Source organism: Megascapheus bottae, chromosome 15 (genome assembly GCF_031878675.1).
Source record: "Megascapheus bottae isolate mThoBot1 chromosome 15, mThoBot2.hap1, whole genome shotgun sequence".
Classification (NCBI taxonomy): domain Eukaryota; kingdom Metazoa; phylum Chordata; class Mammalia; order Rodentia; family Geomyidae; genus Megascapheus; species Megascapheus bottae.
In genome coordinates this window covers 40,808,657-40,831,957 of record NC_143523.1, presented here as the reverse complement: position 1 = coordinate 40,831,957, position 23,301 = coordinate 40,808,657, and the positions used below count along the sequence as shown (strand labels likewise).

At 34.9% G+C, this 23,301-nt stretch overlaps 1 protein-coding gene across 1 annotated transcript in view; it reads left to right on the top strand.

Annotated features, from left to right (window-relative positions):
- Ctnna3 (catenin alpha 3) overlaps positions 1-23,301 on the top strand; it is a 1,180,588-nt gene that overhangs the window by 1,074,311 nt on the left and 82,976 nt on the right. The window contains exon 15 of the mRNA XM_090346411.1: positions 22,596-22,777. Within this exon, the coding sequence (XP_090202537.1) occupies positions 22,596-22,777 (182 nt within the window). The remainder of the gene's footprint in view (positions 1-22,595; positions 22,778-23,301) is intronic.

Genomic DNA, 23,301 nt, shown 5'->3' with positions numbered 1-23,301 from the left:
TTGAAGAGCTCTAACCATTCCCATTTTCCCCCATGGATATATTCTCATGTGCTTCCAAGGTTTCAGATACTCCATACGTAAGTACACAGTTTAACTTCTTCCTGACTGGTAGTCTCTGGCCACAGGCTTGCTAGAAGTTAGTTTCCTGTTCTTGGATGGCTCATAGACATATATAACTGTCATTGTTCCCAAACTTGATCTAAATCTACTCAAACTTTTAGTTCCTTATGTTATTTTTACAAATTCAGTTGCACAAGTCTAAATCTAGGAATCCTTTCTGAGTCCTTCCAGAACTAATGTAGTATGATCTCGTTAGGCTATCACCTAAATATTTTCTAGATTTCATTTCCCGCCCCCCACCACTGGGTAAACTTTTACTATTGTCAAAAAAGAATTGCACGAAAGGGAGATGGAAACACAAAACTTTAAGGCTATTTCTGTAGAACAACAGGTCAATGAAGCTGAAAGCAATGAGTTAAGTTTTCAGAGATGACATAAAGGCAATTAAAAGACATTATATTTGATCATTGGATTTCCTCAAGGAAATAGTTCATTTTCCTTTTTTTTTTTGCCAGTCCTGGGCTTGAGCTCAGGGCCTGAGCACTGTTCTTGGACTTTCTCAAGGCTAGAGCTCTACCACTTGAGCCTCAGCAACACTTCCAGCTTTTTTCTATGTATGTGGAACCGAGGAATCGAACCTGGGTCTTCGTGCATGCTAGTCAAGCACTCTACCAGTAGACCAAACTCCCAGCCCCTTAATTTTCCTTTTTTAAAAAGTATCTTTATCTTTTTATCTACTAAACCCAGGACCCCAATAATCCTAATATAGTGCTCACCCTCATTTTTAAAATTTTTAAGTTATCTTTAAGTAGTTGTACAAAGGAGGTGCTGTTTAGCAAAATAGTTTATGAATGCAGCCATCTGGAGTGTCCCTTTTCAATATTCTCACTCTCTTTCTACCCATTCCTTCCTTTACTTTAAAAAAATTGTGGTATATAAAATGTTGTGCTAAAAACTAGAATTTGAAAATCAAGGGACTAGAAATTGTTAACTGTATATATTTTCGGGAGGGTGAGCCAAATAGATTTACTGATTAACTAGATATTCTGTGTGTGTGTGTGTGTGTGTGTGTGTGTGTGTGTGTGTGCGTGCGTGTGTGTAGGTATGTGTTTTTGGATGTGGATGTGGATAGTGGGAGAAGAAAGAGAAGTAAAAGACAACTCAAAGTTCTTGGCTTAAATCTAGTAAGATGGACTTTGGGTTGACACAGAGGAGACTGGATTGAGCAAATTCAATATGATGGGAAAAATCAGAAATCAGTACAGAATTATTTTTTGGATACATTTGGGATATAAACTTTATTTTTAAAAAATCTGGTGGTCAAGTAGGCTGATTTGAAATACATACACTAAGTTAGAAATCATCTCACATGTGCAACTTTCTTTGTTAATTGTACCACCTCCTAAACACAATGATATGTTATGCATTACTGAGTGACTATGCTTATGTATTACTGGCTGACCATGTTCTTCTTAAAGGCATTGAGATTTTAGCTGTAGATCTGCTTGTTTGTTTTTTTCCTATGTAGACCCTGCTCCCCTTCAAATCTCCTCTTCTAAATATCATTTGTCAGTAAGGGCACAGCTGACAGACAACACTGCTTAAGTCAGTGCAAATCTTAGCCTCTTCCAATCTCTTCCTCTTTCCCCACTTCATTCACAAAAAACTAATTTCCCTAAAGCTTGATTTCAATATTTGGCCTGTTCTTTTGCTTATTTAATCTCTGCACTGCATGGTAAATTTAATGGAGGCATTTTTTTTGTAAAGAGGAATGTGCACCTTTTTTTCATATATTTTGTATTGTAATTAATAGAAGGGTCACATTATATTCACCAGATAAAAGGTGCATTACTTCACATACATTGATACCCTTCCTCATGTCTTGGTCCCCATTTCCCTCCCCCATCTCTGCCCCTCATCTTGTTTTCCCCCCTTCCCTATCCTATTTCAAATAACCAAATATGCATATATACAATATATCAGAAAACAGGTGAAATACTGTAACAATATGAGATAGCCAAGGGACAGAAAAGTAGATGAGAGATAACATAGTACATTAAGGATAACCATCGCTCATTATATGGTTTTTGTTTCTATATCCTGGAGGTCCTTTTATTTAGTGAAGCCAATCATTTTTAATTTGTTTTCTTGTTATGATGTATACTCCCCTTATCATTGAGACAGTGCCTAGAACATGGTAAATGGTCTACATATATTTATTGAATAAGTAAGTAAGTAAATGATGCAACTATAAATGGAATTGGGGAAAAGGAATCTGTGCTGAAGATTTGAGGGAAGGGGTTGCATCAGACATGACACCAGAGTTCAAGTGATGATGTCTATAAATAGAGTTAGTTTTAATGGTATGTGGGTAAATAGTCAGATCACAGGCATTGGAAAGCTGTTTTTGGAGTCTAAAATTGCTAGATGATTATATTTCTTCACTTCCCTTTTAGGATTAGAGGCATTTGTTGTGGGTCTCTGTCTACTTTTAGGATTTCAAGAGTTGTCATTCCCCTTACTATTATGTCTTTAATGCTAGAAATTGAATATAGATTAAGTATTCATTTTCACGAAGTTTCCTTATCGAAGTCAATGCATATCAAGAATAGGCAAGAGCGCAGAAAAGGAGAACAAATGCAAAATTTCAAATGTCCTGTGGGGATCATAATTTTACTTTTGACTATGAGAGTATCAAAATCTGTGTAATCCTCTTATATTTCTATGAATAATGCATTAACACTTACAGTGTCTTTAAGGCTTGGTTAACATCCAACACAGAATATGAACACAGAACACAGAGCTATGTTCATGTCTGTAGGTTTACTTTTGCCTGAGTTTAATGTTGGATGGGTGTATTTCTGTGTAATAATTAAATTAGAACCTATTGTCAAAATTTTTCTTAAATTATATAAGATGGTATTATAAAGAAAAGCATTTCATTTCTATATATATTTTCTAATAATGTACAGAAAATCTTTGGGTTGTTTTTGTTTAATTTTATTAAAGACCCTCAGAGAGCCTGGCCTTAAAGTCATGATCTCTCTTGGGGAGTCAGCAGCAATGTTATTTCCTTTTATTAGCTATTAAATAGTGTTTATAAGACACTTAGTCTTCTGATTTCTCATAGTTCAATTAAGATACTATCTGCCTTGTACTATTTTAATGTTTAAAATAATTTATTTTAGTGATTGAAACATTATAAGACCCTAATAAATCCAGTCACATCTACCAAATATAATGTTCATGAAATACAGTATCTTTTAAGCATGAAGCGACTCAATTATTGGGCTGTGAGCTCTCAGTGGTCAAGGTGAACTAGACTATATTTTTTAATTTTTAAAAGTTAATTTTCAAGAAAGGAAGAGGAATGTGCATACAAAATATGAATGTATGGCATGTATGAATGGAAGGAAAGAAGAGATAGAGCAATTGAGTCACAAAGGGAAAAAAGAATAAAGAACTGAAGGAGGAAAGAAAGGAGAATTAGGGAGAGAAGAGGGAAGAAATAGAGAGGATGGGAAAGAGGAAGGAAAGGAAGGAAGGAAGGAAGGAAGGAAGGAAGAGAGGGAGGGAGGGAGGGAAGAAGGAAGGAAGAAAGGAAGGAAGGAAGGAAGGAAGGAAGGAAGGAAGGAAGGAAGGAAGGAAGGAAGAGAGGGAGGGAGGGAGGGAGGGAGGGAAGAAGGAAGGAGAGGAGGGTGGGAGGGAACTGTTTAAAAATTGGATATGATTGGGTTTGAATGAGAGAGTGAGTCCTGTATTTGACATTGTACAATAGTTTGAACAATAAGATTAATACAAATCATCAGGCTCTGAATTTCAATGAAAAAATAATTTTATACATATTAAATAAAACATTTGTGAGATATCAGAATGATAAAGTATTTTCTCAGTGACAACAAACAGATTACAAAGGGAAATCCAGGAAAATGTTATCATTGGGAATATAAGGTCTTTGTAAGAGAATTTTTATAACAGAATATAAGATCTTTATAAGAAAATATAAGATCTACATAAGAATATAAGAATAAAAGGTCTGTAAGATCTTTTGATAAACTAATTGTAGAGTTTGAGGCCATATTAATTGAGGTACATTTTGGAAGCAAAGTTGCAAGCCATTTAAAATCCTTATAACATTTCTTATTATTTATGCTCTAGAATGTTTTTCCTAGACTTTTTTGGGAGAACTGCAGAAAGATACATACGACAGCCCATTCAGACATGCACATACATAAAATCATATACAGGAAATGTCACTGTGGCTCAAGTGGTAGAGCAGTAGTCTTGAGCTGAAGAGTTCAGGGACAAAGCCCAGGTATAGACTTCAAGCCCCATGACCAACCAACCAAAAACAACAACAACAACATAAAATCATATACAGTTTATAAATACTATATATGAAAATGTAGTGAGGAATCAGTGATACTGCTTAGTCGACTGTTCAGATAAAAGGAAAAAAATGTATACTTTTAATGTCCAGAAAAAAACATGAATGCTAATCTATTAATGTTGCATATCTTTAATAATGTATTAATCCAAAGTTTAATACATCTTACAGTAAATACCAATTGCATATGCCACACAGCACAATTATTAGCCCCACACTAATAAGCTAATTGCATTTATGTCACTAAATGGACATCAGTGACCAGTTTTTTTTTTTTTAGTCTTATTTGACATAGTAGAACTTTGCCATTGCAGTTCGATTGCTGATTACATTGTTAAGAATGACTGAAAGCAAAGGACAAGAAAAAGACAGGCATATCTGAAACCATTAGCTCAATAATCTAGTTGGGCCCTAGGGGAGGAGTTCAATATGAAGCAGTGTCCCATAGTCTTTGTTCATAGTGTCTTTGTAATTAAGAGATTCCCAACTGCTGTACTATTGACACTTTGAGCCAGCTCATTCTTTGTTTGGGGCTCTCTCAAGCATTGCACAATACTTTGCAGCACTCTGGCCTCATTCCTTAGATGCCCAGAGCACATATCCTCTCAGCGCCATTGTGACTAGCTAAGACAGGGCCAAGCCATTAGTAGGTTAAGTTTTAAGTTGGAGACTGTAAAGTGGGGAGCAGGAGAAGTAAAACCAAGCCAGGTTTCTATTACTCTTTCTCAGATAAGTTTGTCCTTTCTGAGTGTGTCCTTCCTAAATTAATTAGGTTCTGCAATATGCCTATTAATAAAATGATATTGTTTGTGGAGGATAAACTGTGAATTTTTCTTTATGTTTTAAATGTGTGTGTTTTAAGCTCTTCATAAAATGAGATAATTTTGCAAGCATATGTTTATTTTACAACCTAAAAATTTGTATTCACAGCCTGTGAAATCCCATGCTTAATAACTTTTAGCAAAAATCATTCTATCTTGGTGTGTGTGTGTGTATGTGTTGTATGTGTGTGTGTGTGTGTGTGTGTGTGTGTGCGTGCACATGCATGCACATGTACATGTGCATTGAGAACACAGACCACACAGTATATAATTTTTGGAAAGGTTCCTCCAGGCATCAGAGAGTTATTCTTCTCAAAGCTTCACTTGTTGAAGCCTTACTTCCATTTCCTTTTGTGTTCATCCTAAGACATCCTAAGTCTTCCATGTCTTGGTCCTGAGCTAGACTCCTGTATTAGATACTGCTTCTTTGAGCAGAGGATCTCATTTTCCAAATGGAATTGTTACTTGAAAAACTCTTGTCTGCTGCTAAGTGCCTTTCCAATCCAGATGTCTGCCTCTCCAAGCTCACATTCAGAAGACAAGAATGATGTTTTGTTTATTTAATTTTTGTGTGCTTTCTGACCATATGGATTGAGCTATACACAGTGATTGCTTGGTTAGCTAGAGTACAGAAGATAGCCCTGTGGTGTATTTGCTTGTGGTGGCAGGAAAGAGGTGCTTTACATAATCTGAATCTAAAGTAGCCACGGTACCAGATTTTAACATGCATACAGTTACCTTTACCTCTCTCTCTGTAGAAGATTGGCTCCAAGAGACCCCCATGGAAGCAAAAATCTGCACATCCCATCTTTTATCTAAAAGAGGTTAGCATTTGCATCTTATCTAAACATATCCTTTTGTATACTTTAAATTATACCTAGAAGCAACATACTGTGTTACAGCTCAGTATGTAGTTTTTAGATAGTATTGTTTAGGGATTGGCAAGAAAAGGAGGGCTCATAATATTCAATACAGATGTAATTATTCTGGACATATTTGATCTGTATGCTTTTTTGAGTCTGTCAATGTGGAATGTGCAGAGATGAAGGGCAGGCAGTACTCATGTGAAATAATTTGTCTGAAACTGTATTAAAAAGGAACTGAGGTACCTCAATTGCATATAGATGGCAGAGGTCTTTGAGACATAAAGCAGAAAGAGGTAGATTTCAAAATACATCAGCTTTGTAATATTTTGAGAATTATAAAATACTATGCACAGTTCAGTGATGAGCATAAATATAAAATAAGATTTTTTAAGCATTTAAACAGATTTTCAGAACATTTGAGCCATCAGAATAGCATATAAACCTTAACACCCCCAAACACTTTCTCCTTCTCTCTCTCCCTCCCTATCTCTTTCTTAATTAGTGAAAAAAAATCAGAGAAGAAACTGTATATTATTATTCTACAAATAAAGGAACTATGCAAAGTTTTGTACTCATTCTTACGGAGATAAGCTAAAATCCTTTTTAGATGTATTTGAACTCTAGTCCTGATGAATGAATAACTGGTTAAATTATAATAAAAATTCGTCTTTCCACCCCTGTGCTGTCTGCATTGTGTCATGTATACTCCTTCTACCTCTTTAATCACCACCATTCTACCTCCTCCTCTGTCCTTCATCTCCTCCTCCTCTTCCTTTTTGTCCCCAGCAATTTTCCCATTTATTTTTCACTAACATCTTGTAGTTCTTTCTACTCCTCCTTCTCCTGCTCCTTTTCTTTTTCTTCCTCCTCTTCCTCTTTCTTCTTCCTTCTTTCTTTCTCTTCCTCCTTTCCTCCTTCTTCCCTCTTCTCCTTTTGACTCACTCACTAGCATTTGTACTCTATCCCTTGAACTATCTCTCTGTCATTCTATCAACATTTATTATTACCCTTTGGGATATGCTCACACACTTTTGCCCACATTAATTCTCCTATGAATAGCTCCCCAGGAACTAGAGTTACACATATAATTATATATACTATGTATATATGATATTATACATATACATGCCACCATATGTTTGTTTTAGCAACAGAGTTTGCTAATATTTTGCTAGGGCTGTCCTCAAAATGCTGTGTCTCTGATGAAATATTGGAATATATAATAAAGACAGTCACTTGAAGAGTTTTTTCTGTAATTAGTGTTTTTATTAGAAAAAATAGTTGGAATAATTAGATATTTAAACAAAATGCAACATCATCGAATTAAAAACATATGACACTTCCCAAACTCCTTTTCTCCTGATCCTTTTACTTATCAGAATTTGGTTACTGTTTTTATGTTATTTTCTCATATACTGTGACTCTAGATTATTTACCCCTATTGCCCTCTTCTTTCCTCCATTATTCACTAACTGCTCCCCCAGTAGCTCCCTATGTTACTATTGTTATCATTATTATAGTTATTTTTATGTCATTTCCAAATGTGATTGAAAACATTCTCTATTTTTCTTTCTGAAATTAAATGATCTTAACATGATAACCTCCATTTCCATTTGTGTGTGAATTACCTAATTTTATTCTTCTTTGTGAATGAATAATACTGCGTTTTGCTTACGTACTATGTTTATCATTGCTTTTTGGCCAGCTAAGCTAATCTCCTCTCTTGGGCTCTGGAAAATAGCGTTGCTCTAACATGGTACACCAGCATCTTTCCTATACTTTATACACATGTTTTTGAATTTATATGCACATTTTATTTTTTTATTGTATTTAATAAAAGGGTAACATGATATTTGCCGGATAGAAGGTGCATTAATTCACATACATTGATACCCACCATACACTATGTTGGGAAGGATCTATACAACTTTGTGGGAATGGAAGGTAAGTAGGGGAAAAGCTGGGAGATAGGGAGAGGGTGAAACTGTTCAAATGGAAATGCACTCAGTACTTGTCTACTATAACTGTAACCCCTCCATACCGCACCTTTTCCAATAAAACTTTGAAAAGTAAGAAATATAGTATAAAAAGTATTTGTGGAATTTTCAGTTGAGCATAAGAACATTTTCTCCTAGATACTTAAGCCTAAAAGTAGGATATACCTTCTTTAAAATGAAAACTTCTCATTTGATATTTCAGCATTTCATAGTCTATATTTAATTGGCAGTATAATGAGAATAGACATTGGATATCTTTTGCATAATATGGGACTACAAGGTTTTAAACTTGATTTTAAATAGATACCTATTGTCAACACATTTGTATGCATTAATAATCATCATATCACATTAAAGTACAAAAACATACTACACATGTAAGCATAACTAATGGAAAAATAAATGTTATGTAAATTCAAAGGTCTATATTACTGAAATTACTATTTTATCAAAGAAATGGGGAGAAAGAATGAAATATTTATATTCTCATAGACTATAGAATATTTTTGTTATGTATCTATCTTGTTATGTATCTTGTTATAAATTTAATAGGTATTTTCTTCTTATAAAACTTGATTGTTCAAAATTATCATTAAGAAGATATACATAGGCAAAATTAATTCTCAAATTTTATGACTATTTATAACTATTTTTGTAGTATAATATTCCAATATTTTTCAAGATTTAATTCAAAACATGAATGCTGATATTGTGTTTTAATCTGATTTTTTTTGGTTTAAAGAGGAAAAGGATTGGCCATCAGTGGTCAGAACTATAATCCTAGCCACTCAGGAGATCTGAGGATTCTGGTTCAAAGCCAACCCAGGCAAGAAAGTCCTTGACATTTATTTTCATCAAAAATCCATATTAGAACTGTGGCCCAATTGCTAGAGTGCTAGACCTATGTAAGCCACTAACTTCCTGGGAAAAATCTCAAGAACAAGTTCCAGGCCCTAACCAGCACAAATAAAAGTGTGGGGAGGGTGGGAAGGGGATACAATAGAGTATCAGTTCCATCAAAGGAGCTGGTGTTTAAGATGAAAATGTCACAATTGGACTCCTTTATACAATTAATGTAGAGTAAAGAAAGATAGAGAAAAAAGAAGAGACTATGGAAGGGAAAAAGAGAGGAAGAAAAGAAGGAAGGAAGGAAGGAAGGAAGGAAGGAAGGAAGGAAGGAAGGAAGGAAAGAAGGAAGGAAAGAAGGAAGGGAGAGAGGAAAGAAGGAAAGAAGGAAGGGAGGGAGGAAGGAAGGAAAGGAGGGAAGGAGGGAAAAATGAAAGAAGGAAGGAAGGAAGAAAGGAAGAAAGGAAGGAAGGAGGGAAGAATGGTAAGAAAGAAAGGGCGCTGGTGGCTCATGTGAGTAATCCTAGCTATTTAGGAGGCTGAGGTCTATATATCTCAGTTCAAAGCTAGCCTGGTCACTAAAAAGTCCATGAGACTCTCATCTCTAATTAACCACTAGAAAACCAGAAGTGGCCTTGTGGATCAAGGGGTAGAGTGGTGGCCTTGGGCTAAAGAGCTCAGGGACAATGCCCAGGCCCAGAGTTCAAGTCTCAAGACCAACCAAAAAAAAATCTGAAGAAGAAGGAGGAGGAGGAGGAGGAGGAGGGGAAGAAGGGGAAAAGGGGGAAGAAGGGGAAGAAGGGGAAGAAGGGAAGAAGAAGAAGAAGAAGAAGAAGAAGAAGAAGAAGAAGAAGAAGAAGAAGAAGAAGAAGAAGAAGAAGAAGAAGAAGAAGAAGAAGAGGAGGAGGAGGAGGAGGAGGAGGAGGAGGAGGAGGAGGAGGAAGAGGAAGAGGAAGAGGAAGAGGAAGAAGAAGAGGAGGAGGAAGAGGAAGACCAATGACAAGGAATAGTAGGAGGAGGAGGAGGTGGTGGAGGAGAAAAAGAAGGGGAAGGAAGAAAGCAAGCAAGGAAGGAAGGAAGGAGGGAGGGAGGGAGGGAGGGATAGACGGGAAACAAAAGAAAAAAGGTTTGAGAACAAAAAGTCATACTTTTCATAAAGAATAAACCTATTTTCTATTTAGGAAGAACTATGAATCCCATGCTTCCTATTTGGCCAGTCAAATTATAATTTAATCTTTCCTTTTCTCTTTTTTGTTGTTGTTGTTTGTTGTTTGATTCCTGTTTTCAAGATGTAGTCTTTTTACATAGCACAGGTTGCCCTTCAGCTAATTATCTTCCTGCCTCCATCACTGGTGTAAGAGAATTATGGCTATCACCAAGCCTAGCTAATTTGACTTTGTCTTCAAAGAGGTGTTGCAATCTCCTAGAGACAAGGAGTTTGCCATACAGCACTGTGTAGTAGACATCATTGTGGGAGCTAGGTAAGGATATGGTAGATGATTCATCAGTATTATGACCACACAGCTGTGCTATGCTGTAAGCCAGTGAGAGATGGGGATATCCTGAAACCAACAGAAAGCTTATTTGTAAACTACCAGGTCTCGGTTTTGTGAGAGTTCTGGCTCCTTTTGGAGTTCCTTTTCCATCCTTTTGGTCCGACTCACACACTTCCTGTCTACTTCCAATCAATGTACTGATGTACTGTAAATGGAGGCATGGAATCCAGGTAACTTAATTTACCTTTGTAAAATAGATTCTGAGTCACATCCTAAAGGTACCCTGGAGAAGAAAATGAAAGGGCATTGTTGTTTGAGCATGTCAGAGATTTGCAGTATGTCCTTACTGAATTTTTCATAAATTTATATATTGTCTATTTGAGACATCAGAAGGCAAAAGAAAGAATATCAAATTTTCTTTAATGATGACCCAAACTCAACGTAATAGTTCAACAGAATTTTAACTGGTTCAAATCTTGCAATCATTATTGCTTAAAAAATTAAATGTACATTATGGTGCTAGTAGCTAAGGGCTTTAATCTTAGCTACTCAGGAGGCAGAGACCTAATCCTCCTGGTTCAAAGCCATCCCGGGAGAAAGGTCCATGACACAGTTATACCCAATGAACTACTAAAAAGCTCAAAGTGGAGCTGTGGCTCAAATGATAGAGCATGAGTGTTGAGCACAAAAGCTCAAGGATAGCGCCCAGGACTTGACTTCAAGCCTAAAGCCAGCACATAAAAATATAAATAAAATGTACAGACATTTAGGTGTGGCTCTCTTATACTTGATTTTTATGAGCATTTCCAATGTATATTGAATATGATCGATAATGCACATGAATTTTATGAAATTCTGAATACCATTTTAGAATTTCAAAATGTAAACATATACTGAACAAAAATCATTATTTTCCTGAGTCATCTGGAACTCATCTGCACTATTGTGTTCAACTTAAGTCATTTTTGTGAGACTCTTTTTTTTTTGGCCAGTCCTGGGCTTGAGCTCAGGGCCTGAGCACTGTCCTTGGACTTTCTCAAGGCTAGAACTCTACCACTTGAGCCTCAGCACCACTTCCGGCTTTTTTTCTAGATATGTGGTACCAAGGAATCGAACCCGGGTCTGCATGCATGCTAGGCAAGCACTTTAACCACTAGGCCAAACTCCCGCCCCTCAACTTAAGTCATTTTATGAAAAGAAATGGTGAGTTGTTCAGGTAGCACCAAAGGAACTGATCATATGTATAAAATTTTCTTTTTTGGTGGGGGGGATAGGTGAGGGAATTAAGAGAAAGAATGAGAGAACAACAGTGAGAGCAGGTGATAATGGCTTTACATAATGGAAGGTTATCTGGGGAAAATATTATATACATTCTCTATATTATATAGAATATATAGAATATTATATAGAGAATATATATTCTATATAAAATATAATATACATGTATATAATATAATATGTATATAATGCATATATTATAGTCTATACAAAATATTTATAATGTATAATATATAATATATAATACATATATACATTCTCTATATATTATATACAGTTCTAGAAGGGCAAATTCGGGACAACATATAGTAAATATTGAAAGCATGTAAAGAATTGTCTAATAGCTTCCTCTGGCTCAAAAGTTGTTCCTTAAACCATTGTTTGTGTCTGTTGTTTGAAGAGCACAGTAAAGAATCATGTGAACAAGGGGCTGAGAGAGCTCATCTAAAATTTCCTACCTAGAAGTTCTTTTTGAGGTCTTTGACATGCTTGAGCCAGTTCTAAACTTGCTGGGAAGACAAATTCAGTAGTGTGAGTGTCCCTGGGGGCATTCGCAGGCTTTTAATATGGACTTCTGGCACCCAAATCCCAACAGGTTGCCTTATATCATTTTACGCAACTAACAACGTGTCAGACAATTGATATATCACTATCTTTAGAAGTTCAGAATACTTCATAAAAAAAAATTCATTCTTCCTTTTAGGATGGCCTTAGAATAAACAACCTGTTTTGGATATAAAATATTTTTTTTCTGAACCACTTCCAAGTACTTTGCAATGTTAACTCCTTTGTTCAACTGCTCAATGATAATAAAATATAATTCTAAAATGGGGGTTACAATGATCAAGAGGAATTGTGCACATAAACTTCTTTGTTAAATGGTACCTCCTTTGTACAACCGCTCAATGATAATTTTAAAATTTTAAACTCATGTGAAACACTGACATTTTATCACTAAATATTCCAAAACATATAAGCCATATAACAATTAAAAAATCTAGTTGGTATTCTCTTTTACAATAAAAATATGAACCACATTTTATATTAACCACCTATTCTCTCCCAATATCCGGTCTATGTTCTGTTTTGTCATTTGTTTCACAATTCTGTTTCATTGCATCATTTAATTTCTGGCAATCAGAACATAATTCAGATATATAAATAAAATGTTGCTATATTTAAATAAGTAAAAGATGTGATAGACTTTTCATTTATAGGTGGTATGGCTATGTCATCTGTCATCTCATGACCATGTTATGTCTGGTAGATATTAATACCCACTTCCTATTATTTTATTGCCCAACAAAGGGACTGACATGTGGCAAGCATGAAAAACTCTTAAATACCATTGTCATTATATTTAACACATTGCTAATCAACCAAATAAACCTCATAATTTCATAATCTATTGTTTGGTTTTGACCCAGTACCTGAAAAAGTTTTGTAAGGATTAAAATTCCATAGTTTTTGCCAATTCTGGGGTGCATTTGGATTATCTCTGAGCTTTTGACTCACAGCTAGTACTCAACCACTTCAGCCACAACTCCACTTTTAGCTTTTTTGTGGTTACGTGAAGATAAAAATCTCAATTACTTTTCATCCTGAGCTGGATTCAAACCGTGATCATCACATTTCAGCCTTCTGAGTAGTAAAGATTACAGTTATGGGACACTGGTGGCAGGCCATTTCTACATGTCTATGTCTTGCTTCTAAATCAAATTTATAAATGTATTTATTTTTCATTTTTAATGAGATCTTGTTTTTCTCATCTATGAAAAATTACAGTATCGCAGTCAGTACTTGAGCTGCTCTGGAGGTAAAAATCATGAGCAATCCTTTCATAATGTTCTCTTGCTATGGATATACACCACACTCTATTTTTCAAGTTTATAAAATAATGTTGAATAGCATATTCTCAGGATACATTGATATGAGTGATATAATTCATTAGGAAACACCTAATGTTTATAGTAAAAAAAAGTAGTTGTTGGTTGTTAATTAGCACAATACTATTTCTGTATTTTGTGGTAGGGGAGATGATACAGTCAAGTCAAATTAAATATCTATGATAAAAGTTATAAAGAAAACTGAAAATTCGGTAGGAAGTTAATTATTGAAAAGTCAAATGAAGCTGGGTACTGAGGACACACTCTTTCTCCCCTGTTATTCTAGGTACTCAGTAGGTTGAGATTTGAGGATCACACTGTGAAGCTAGCCTAGGCAGGAAACCCCCCTGAGACCCTTATCCATTTAACCACTCAAAAAACAGAGGGGGTGCTGTGGTTCTTGAGGTACTAACCATGGGTACTAGGAGAATCAGGACACTTCCCAGCCTTGAGTTCAAGCCCCACCCTCCCCCCACAAAAAAGACGCATGTATTTAAGAATGGACTCTTCTGTTAACTAGCTAGATGATGTTTCAGTGCCATTTACTACTCTGGAATTCAGATTTATTATTCACACAATAGTGGTTGGGATTTATGACATTCTGGGAATGAGGTGATTATGTAACTATATTTATTGTATACATCGTATTGAGTATGAATTTAGCTTGTGCCCAGACTTGTAAGGTAAGTCAATGAATATCTTGGTTCACTTTATTCCCCATTTTAGCCTTTAAATTTGGAGGCTGATTTAAGGTTCCTAGATATAACTAGCCCGTACCATTTTCAAAGAGACTTAGTATATTCCAAATACTATTGCTCAGCCTAAATAAATCATCTATGAAAATTTGTAAGAATTCCACATATAATAAAGCTTGAGTATAAGATGCTCAAGTTACTTGCTACATAACTCATTCTTTCAAGAATTGGAAGTTTGATAGATACCTTCTAGTATTTCGATGGATATCTGTATGACATTTCCTGAATGTTGCCTACTATGTCACCTTTTTCTTTTTTATTCTTACTCCAAGGAAACAAAAATCATTTAGCATATCAACTTTTACAGAGTAGTAATGAGCATAATGAAATTAAAAAGTAGATGAGGAAACATTAACCATGTTATGATTAAAGTCTTGGGGGAATAATAAAGATTCAGGAATGAAAATGAGCAAGGAAAATGTAGAAGGGAACTGAATTTGAGAGGCAAACGCTTGACATTAGTTCAATGAAAGTGACAAGGAAAATTAAAAGTCAGGTCTATAAAATGTGGGTCCTCTTCTATATATGAAATAAATAGCTCTATTAACAATCATAATAAATTTTCATCAGATATCATCTACTTTTCTTCTAGGGCAATGCAATCAGAAAGCAAAACAGAACAAAAATGGCGTGTGGTTGCATCTATACATGTATATATAAATTCTTTACTAGTATTCTGAAAAGATGAGCCTCATTTCAAAGACATTTTCTTTTAGTTAATTATGTATTTTGTTCAGAAATTATTAGGCTGCTAGGGAAAATGATATGATTGTCTGAAGGGAAGTTCTTATAACAATGTCTGAAAGTTATGTAAAATAAATTACCTTCAGTGAGAGACTGAGGAAAGTTATATATACTCTTTGGATTTGGACTAAAGTATGATTAGTCTTAGACTCCCAGAGATGAAAGGAAGCAAAAAAGATGGGCAAAATATCTGACAGGCTGCATATCAAGGTATTTACTTGAAGTAGCAGCAATAGCTTAGCTTTAGCAGGAGGGCACAGAGAATGAAAAGAAATCAAATGAAATGAGACATGAAAACTGATCAGGACAAAAGTTTGTAGTTGGAGTTACCCCTGTGGCATACAGAGTCTATTCCTTGGTATTCCTCACAAACACATGTATGTATCTGCCAAATACCAAGAACAGTCATTGTTCATATTAACTCAAAATGGAAAGATTATTTCTAGAGAAAAAAATATCTGCAGTGAAATAGTATCAGTATAAAGCCACAGGAATAAGAATAAAACTAAACACAACAGTATAAATGTTGAACACAGACACACACACACACACACACACACACACACTGTAGTACATCTGCTATGATTTTTACAAGGTTCAAGCATTTTAAAATGCAGTCAGAAATCAAGATACTAATTGTTATTAGAAGACAAAGGAGCCTAGTACTCTTTTCATTGTTGTTGTTTAAATTCATTTCTATGCACATGTGTTTTGTCAGTGTGAAAATAGTTTCAACCTTACATTTGTAATGTTCCTATCTGAACTGTGTATTTTAAAAATACAGTTGTGATATTTGTAGAATTGATATTCTTTATCAGAAACCTGACTAATTCAAATTAATCATAAGTCAGAGAGATTACTTAACCTAATTTTCCTTTTTACTTTATACATTACTTTCCTATCCTGCCCAAAATAATTTAATAGGAATTTTTCTTTTACTAAGAATCTCTAATCATGTCTTTGAAAGTTTTGAAATTTTCGTAGTGATTGAAGATTGATGGCATTTAATGGATTATTTATAGAAACACTTAAACTTTTCAGTAAAGTTGTCTGCAATGAGTATTTCGTGAATGTTCCCTGTTTTTTTAAAGGAATAAAATTATCTAGAACTTTCAATTTTGCAAACAATTGTTCTACATTTGACCCTTATCTTGTCAGAAGTAATCTTCTGTGGACTCTAACATGCCGTGTGAGGTGAAATGGCATTCAGGAAGCTGAGTGCAAAAGATGGCCTTGTTTTATTATGATGACAGAATAGTCTTTAAATGCAAAATAATCAAAATGACTAAGTTTGTTAATGATCCACCATTGGATCACATATCTATGCATTAAAGAATGAAAGCAACTAAAAAGTAATCCATTTTATTTTTGTACAAAAATTAAGAAATAATGTGTAAGTGGAATGCAACTACAGAGTAGCTATTTTACTAATGGACGTTCATGTCATCTTTTAAAAAGCTGTATGGCTAATAAATGGCTATTATTAAAAAAAAGATGGCGTTGTTTATGACAGGGCAGACTTGATGCTCTCCAGTACCTTTCTTCCTCTGTAGTAGGTCTGCAGCAGTTACCATTGTTGGTATTTTGTAGCTGTGGCTTTCCCAAGGTCTTACAGAAAATTGGTGGTAAACTAGGATTAGAATGAATGAACCTAACTTGATCCCCTTCTGAATAATTTTATGGTGGGGTCAGTGAATGATTTTCTGTAACCTAACCAGTGTAGATTTCAACGTTATGCATTATATTCAGTGTCACAGATTTCTTTCACTTCTCAGATTCATAGTATAAAAAGTATCTATGAGGAACCTATCCCTTGCTTTTATTATTTGAGGTTTAAGCACTTTATATGAGAATAGAGAATGATAATGACTAGTAGGCAGGAAGGAGTAAGTTCATTTATGTATTTTTATTTCTTTTTTATTAAAGAATTTATTAACATTGAATTTACATCATATTTCAAATGCCAAGTTTAACAAACAAGTGTTCAAGAAGGAAATCTCTATATATAATCACTGGGACTTAGTTTTTAGAACTTAATCCAGTTTAGGCTAAGGTTTTGTATAACATAGAAACATATTAATTTATGAAATAAAACATTAGGTCTATAGAGTCATCGGTTTTTATGTCTATATACTTATGATTATTTTTAAGATAGTTTAATGGGTTGGTAGCTTATAACGTACTTAACATGCTTGCATGTTACTTTTTGATTTCAGAAGTACTGAGCTGTGTCTTCACTTATGTGCTTTGCCATATGTCAGCAGTAGTAAAAGTTGCTCTTCTTTTAACATGTTTCATAGGGTACATTTCCAAAGAGAAAAAAAATATCACCAACTATTTTGAAATGTTAAGAAAGAGAACTTATATAACCCATTAATTAAAATGTAGTCTCACACAGCTTATTCAATTTTATTCTTCAAAGGAAATGAAATAATAAAAGGAAAAAGCTTAAGTGCTAGACATTGAATACATTTTTATAATTTTCCTACTGAAGAAATAACCAGCATTTATTAAGCCATCAGTATGTACCCAGTATCACGCTATGGAATTTATAGAAAACTCCAAACAAGAAACTTTCATTATTTACTTTCTTTAAAGTGTTAGAATTAATGCACAATTTATTAATTTGGGGACTTTCACAGACAGCAGTTATTTTACATTGGCTTAAGCTTATAATAAATAGATAATAAATGGAAGAAAATTGGGATTGTTTCATTCGTTATTGTTTTGTTCCCCTCCCCACTACTGGCTATGTCTTACTTCCTTTCTTTCATATATTTAAGGCTTACTGCCAAGCAGTAGTCATTCTGCCAATGTATATTTTTAATATTCTAGACCAGAATCTACACAGGATCTTAGTTAAAGTCCAAAAATTGTGGACCAGTATCCAGAACACTACAAACCTTCTGGAGATTTCTTCTTTTCCCTCATATAGATGTACCAAGTCTTATCTGCAGGGATTATGCATTCTATGTGAATATCCCCATAAAAATTTCACTAAGCTTATCCTTTCCAAATTATTCTGCTACAGACTTATTAATAATCATAATCCTATGACTAGAATGTGTCTCAAATTCTGTTTGTTTGTGATCTTGGGGACCAAACCAAGGACCATTTTAAAAATATCATTTTATGTGTGAGTTTGTGAAATGTTTAAGGTGTTGAGATTAGCAAAGTACTTATACTTTCTTTGAAAAAAGATATTCAGTTTCAAGAGGCTATATTTATGAACGTGGCATTCGGGGAGAAAAAGAAGAATTTCTACCTATCCCTCGTTTCAGGTTACAAATGGAAAGTGCAATGCACCTGCTGTTAAGAATGAAACATAGCCAAAGAATGATATCATGTCAAAGCTTTACTGTCCATGGGGTCTAGTAAGGCCCTCAGTACTTTATGCTAATTAAGGAGGCATACATCAATGAACCTTCGTTCTTTTCTGTGACACATATTATATTCACCTGAATACAATATACACAAAACATATAGCAACCTTTATTTTCTTATTATACTTACTGGTACAAATCCAAACAGCTCTGACATCCTGAATGTATATTCAATGTTTATGAAAGGATCAGCTATCTCCCCATATATACATATTTAGACATGTATGCAGTGTCATTCCAAATTAAAGTCTGTTATAGTTCTACATATTAAGCATTGCAGTAATACTACAATCAAAATTATATGAATATTTCTGATGTGGTGCATTAAATTTAAACTATTTAAATTTTTTATTAAAGAAATTATTAGCATTGACTATTATATCACATTTAAAATGACAAGTTTAACAAACAAGTATTCAAGAAGGGAATCTCTATATAAAATCACTAGCACTTAGATTTTAGAACATAATCAAAATTAGGCTAAGGGTTTGTATGTCATAGATACATAATAATCTATTTAATAAAACATTATGTCTATAGAGTTATAAAATTTTATGTCTATGTACTTGTGTTTATATTTCCAGTACCATGTCCATAGTATTGGGTATGCAAATATTGAGTCCTCACTCTTGTACTGTTTGGATCTAACAGCCACATATTAAGGATACCATGTGCCTTTTGTTCCTTTGGTCTTGACTCGACTTGTCTCACTCAACATGATTCGCTCTAGATTAATCCACTTCCCTGCAAATGCCATTATTTTATCTTGTCTGTTGGCTATGTAGAATTCCATTGTCTGTGTGTGTGTGTGTGTGTGTGTGTGTGTGTGTGTGTGTGTGTGTGTGTATCACGTTTTCTGTATCCATTCATCTTCAGTAGGGCATCTGGATTGTTTCCATTGCCTGGCTATTGTGAATAGTGTAGAGATAAACATAGCTGAGCAGGTGTCCTTATCATATCTTGGGTTATGATTGTCAGGGTAGATGCCCAGAAGTGGTATGGCGGGATCGTAGGGAAGGTCAATTTTCAGTTCTTTAATAAACCTTCACACTGCTTTCCAGAGTGGCTTAACTAGTTTACAATCCTACCAGCAGTGCAGTATGGTTCCTTTTTCTCCACAACCCTGCCAGCATCTGTCATTGTCTGAGTTCAAAATCTTGGCCATTCTTGTTGGGGTAAGGTGGTATCTTAGGGTTGTTTTTATTTGCATTTCCTTTATGACCATGGATGATGAACATTTTTCTCATATGCTTTTCTGCCATTTTAATCTCTTCTTTTGATAAGTCTTTAGTTCCCTTGCCCATTTAGTGAATGGTTTGTTGGGTTTGAGGGGAATAGTTTCTTGAGTTCCCTGAAGATAATGGATATTAAACATTTGTCTGATGTATTATTGGTAAATATCTTTTCCCAGTTGGATGGCTGTTTCTCTACTTTTGTGGGTATGCTTTTATCTGTGCAGAAGCTTTTTATTTTTAGGTAGTCCCATTTATTGAATCTCTCTCCAATCTCTTGTGACCCAGAGATTCTGTTCAGGAACCTTTTGCCTGTGCCTATGAGTTCCAGTGTCTCTCCTACTCTATCATGTAGCAGTTTCATGGTTTCTGGTCTCATATCGAGGTCTTTGATCCACTTTGAGTTAATGCTTGTGCATGGCCAATTTTTAATTTTCTGTATGTGGCTGCCCAGTTTTGCCAGCACCAATAATTGAATGGACTGTGTTTGTTCCACTGTATATCTTTGGCTTCTTTGTCAAATACAAGTTGACTATAAGTATGTGGTTCTGTTTCTGGAACTTGTATTCTGTTCCATTGATCTTCTTGTCTATTTTTGTGCAAATACCATGCTGTTTTGTTGTTATGATTCTATGAAATCTAGTATTGTAATTATACCCTCATTGCTCTTTTTGGCTAGAATTTTTTGGCTATTCTAGGTCTTTTCTTGTTCCATATGAACTTTTGGATTTTATCCTCTATTTCAGTAAAGAATGTCTTTGGGATTTTGATGAGGATTGCATTGAATGTGTATTTCAATTTTGACATTATAGCCATTTTCACTATGTTGGTTCTCCCTATCTATGAGCATGCAATGTCTTTCCATTTTCTAGTGTCCTCTTTTATAGTTTTCATTAAATAATTCCTTTACATCTTTGGTTAAGTATATTCCTAAGTATTTTATTGTTTTGGGGGCTATTGCAAATGAGATAATTTTGTTGATTTGGCCTTCTGTTTGTGTATTGTTGGTGTACAAGAAGGCTACTGACTTCTGAAGGTTAATTTTGTATCCTGCCACTTTGCTAAACTGGCTTATTAATTCTAGGAGTTTGGGAGTGGTGTTTGTTGGGTCACTCAAGTAGAGGATCATGTCATCTGTGAATAGGAATTTTTTAATTTCTTCTTTCCCTATGTGGATCTCTTTGATGTCCTTCTCTTGCCTTATTGCTCTGGCTAAGGGTTCCAGCACTATATTTAAGAGATGTGGAGAGAGTGGGTATCCCTGTCTAGTTCCTGATTTTAGGGTAAATGATTTCAGTCTTTCACCAGTTAGTATAATACTAGATGTAGGTTTGTCATATATGGCTTTAATTATTTTAAGGAATGTGCCTCTTATTCCTATTTTTTCTAGTGCTTTCAACATGAATGGATGTTGTATTTTGTCAAATGCCTTCTCTGCATCCAGAGAAATTATCATATGATTCTTATCCTTAGCTCTATTGATATGATGTATTACTTTGATTGATTTGAGAATGTTCAACCAGCCTTGCATCTGTGGGATGAAGCCTACTTGATCATAGTGTATAATTTTTTAAAATGTTTCTGTATTCTGTTGGCTAGTATTTTATTGAGGAGTTTTGTATCTGTGTTCATTAGAGAGATAGGTCTGTAGTTTTCTTTTTTTGTTGGGTCTTTCCCTGGTTTGGGGTTGTGTATTATTAGCTTCATAAAATGAGTTTGGTATTGCTCCTTCTGCTTCTATTTCTCAGAAGAGTTTCAGGAGTATAGGTCTTACTTCATCTTTAAACATCTTGTAGAATTCCGCAGTGAAACCTTTTGGACCTGGGCTCTTTTCGTTGGCATTTCCCTGATTGCTTCCGCAATTTCATTGTATGAAATTGTTTTGTTCAATTGTTTACCTCTTCATTGTTCAATGTGGGTAGCCTATATATTTTTTAAAATCATCCATTTCTACTAGATTTTCTTGTTTCTTTGAATATACGTCCTGGTAGTACTTATTCGTAATGGACTTTATTTCTTGGATATTGGTTTTGATTGTTCCCGTTGGGTCTCTAATCTTATTTATCTGAGTCTCTCCTTTCCTTTTTTTGATTAATCTTGCCAGAGGTCTGTCAATTTTGTTGACTCTCTCACAGAACCAACTTTTTGATTTATTAATTTTGGGTATAGTGGATCTTATTTCAATTTCTGATTTTATTTTTATTTCTGTTCTAGTTGTTTTAGAGTTAATTTTTCTTGCTCCTCTAGGTGTTTCAATTTCTTTTTTAGGTTATTTATATGCTCTTCTTCTTTCTTTTTAATATGCCCACCTAGTGCAATAAATTTGCCCCTTAGAACTGCCTTTGCTGTGTCCCATAAGTTCCTTTGTGATGCCTCTTGATTGTCATTACATTCAAGAAAGTTTTGAATTTCTTCTTTGATCTGATCTGTAACCCAGGAGTTATTCAGAAGTGTGTTGTTCAGCTTCCAAGTGTTTGAATGTGTTTTGACTTTTACTGCATTGCTCAGAACTAGTCTGACTCCACAATGATCAGATAGAATGCATGGAATCTTGATGTGCTAGGAGGCTGTAGTCTCATTTGGTTTACTGTGTTGGTTTAAATACACCTGACACCAAAACTCAACTTTCAATTCTCAAAGGTGGGACCTATATTTCTAGAGAAAAAGAAAGATAATGTCGTCGATTGTTCATTTGCAGACTTTTGTAGTGGTTACCTGACTCAAGCTAGGATGTATCTCAGATTGTAAGTGAGCTTCATACAAAGCCTATCACCACCACCACATCTTCCTAAAATATTCTGCATCTCGAGCAATGATTCCTAAGGAAATTATCTCATGTTTTAGGCTAGGATGACCCAGCTCCCTGAGGCAGAAAAGGAAAAGATTGCTGAGCAGGTTGCTGATTTCAAGAAAGTCAAGAGCAAGCTGGACGCCGAGATAGAAATCTGGGATGACACCAGTAACGACATCATCGTTCTTGCCAAGAAAATGTGCATGATTATGATGGAGATGACAGACTTCACCAGGTAACCACGTGCGCCCGCCAGCATGTGTAAGAGTCACACAGGCTGGAAACATCGCTCACATTGCTCAGACTATCAATTCCTCTGAATGGCAGGTGACACAATCAAGTGGCCCGGGAAGAGTAAATCACGTAGGATTAGAAATTGCAGGTGTGCAAAGCTCCAGGTTTTGATAAATCTACTTAGAAGTGCACTTTCTAAATTATCAAGGAATTTGAATGGCACATTCTGCTCCCTCCCTTTCTCCATCTCCACATGCCACCTTTACAAAGAACTTGGTCATCTAGGAGATGGTCAGAGGGGAAACTAGTCTAACCGTCCATATTTTTCTGCGTGAATTATAGTGTCATCCCAATCTGCCATGTTTTGCTGGTGAGAGAGTGAGGAGAAAAAACTTTGAAACTATAATGATTCAGAGATAGCCAGGAACCAGTCGTATATTGTGCATGTTGATTCCAGAAGTAATAGAAATGGGATACATTTATGACATCATTTTATAAATGTAACTAAAGTTAAGTGAAAAATAC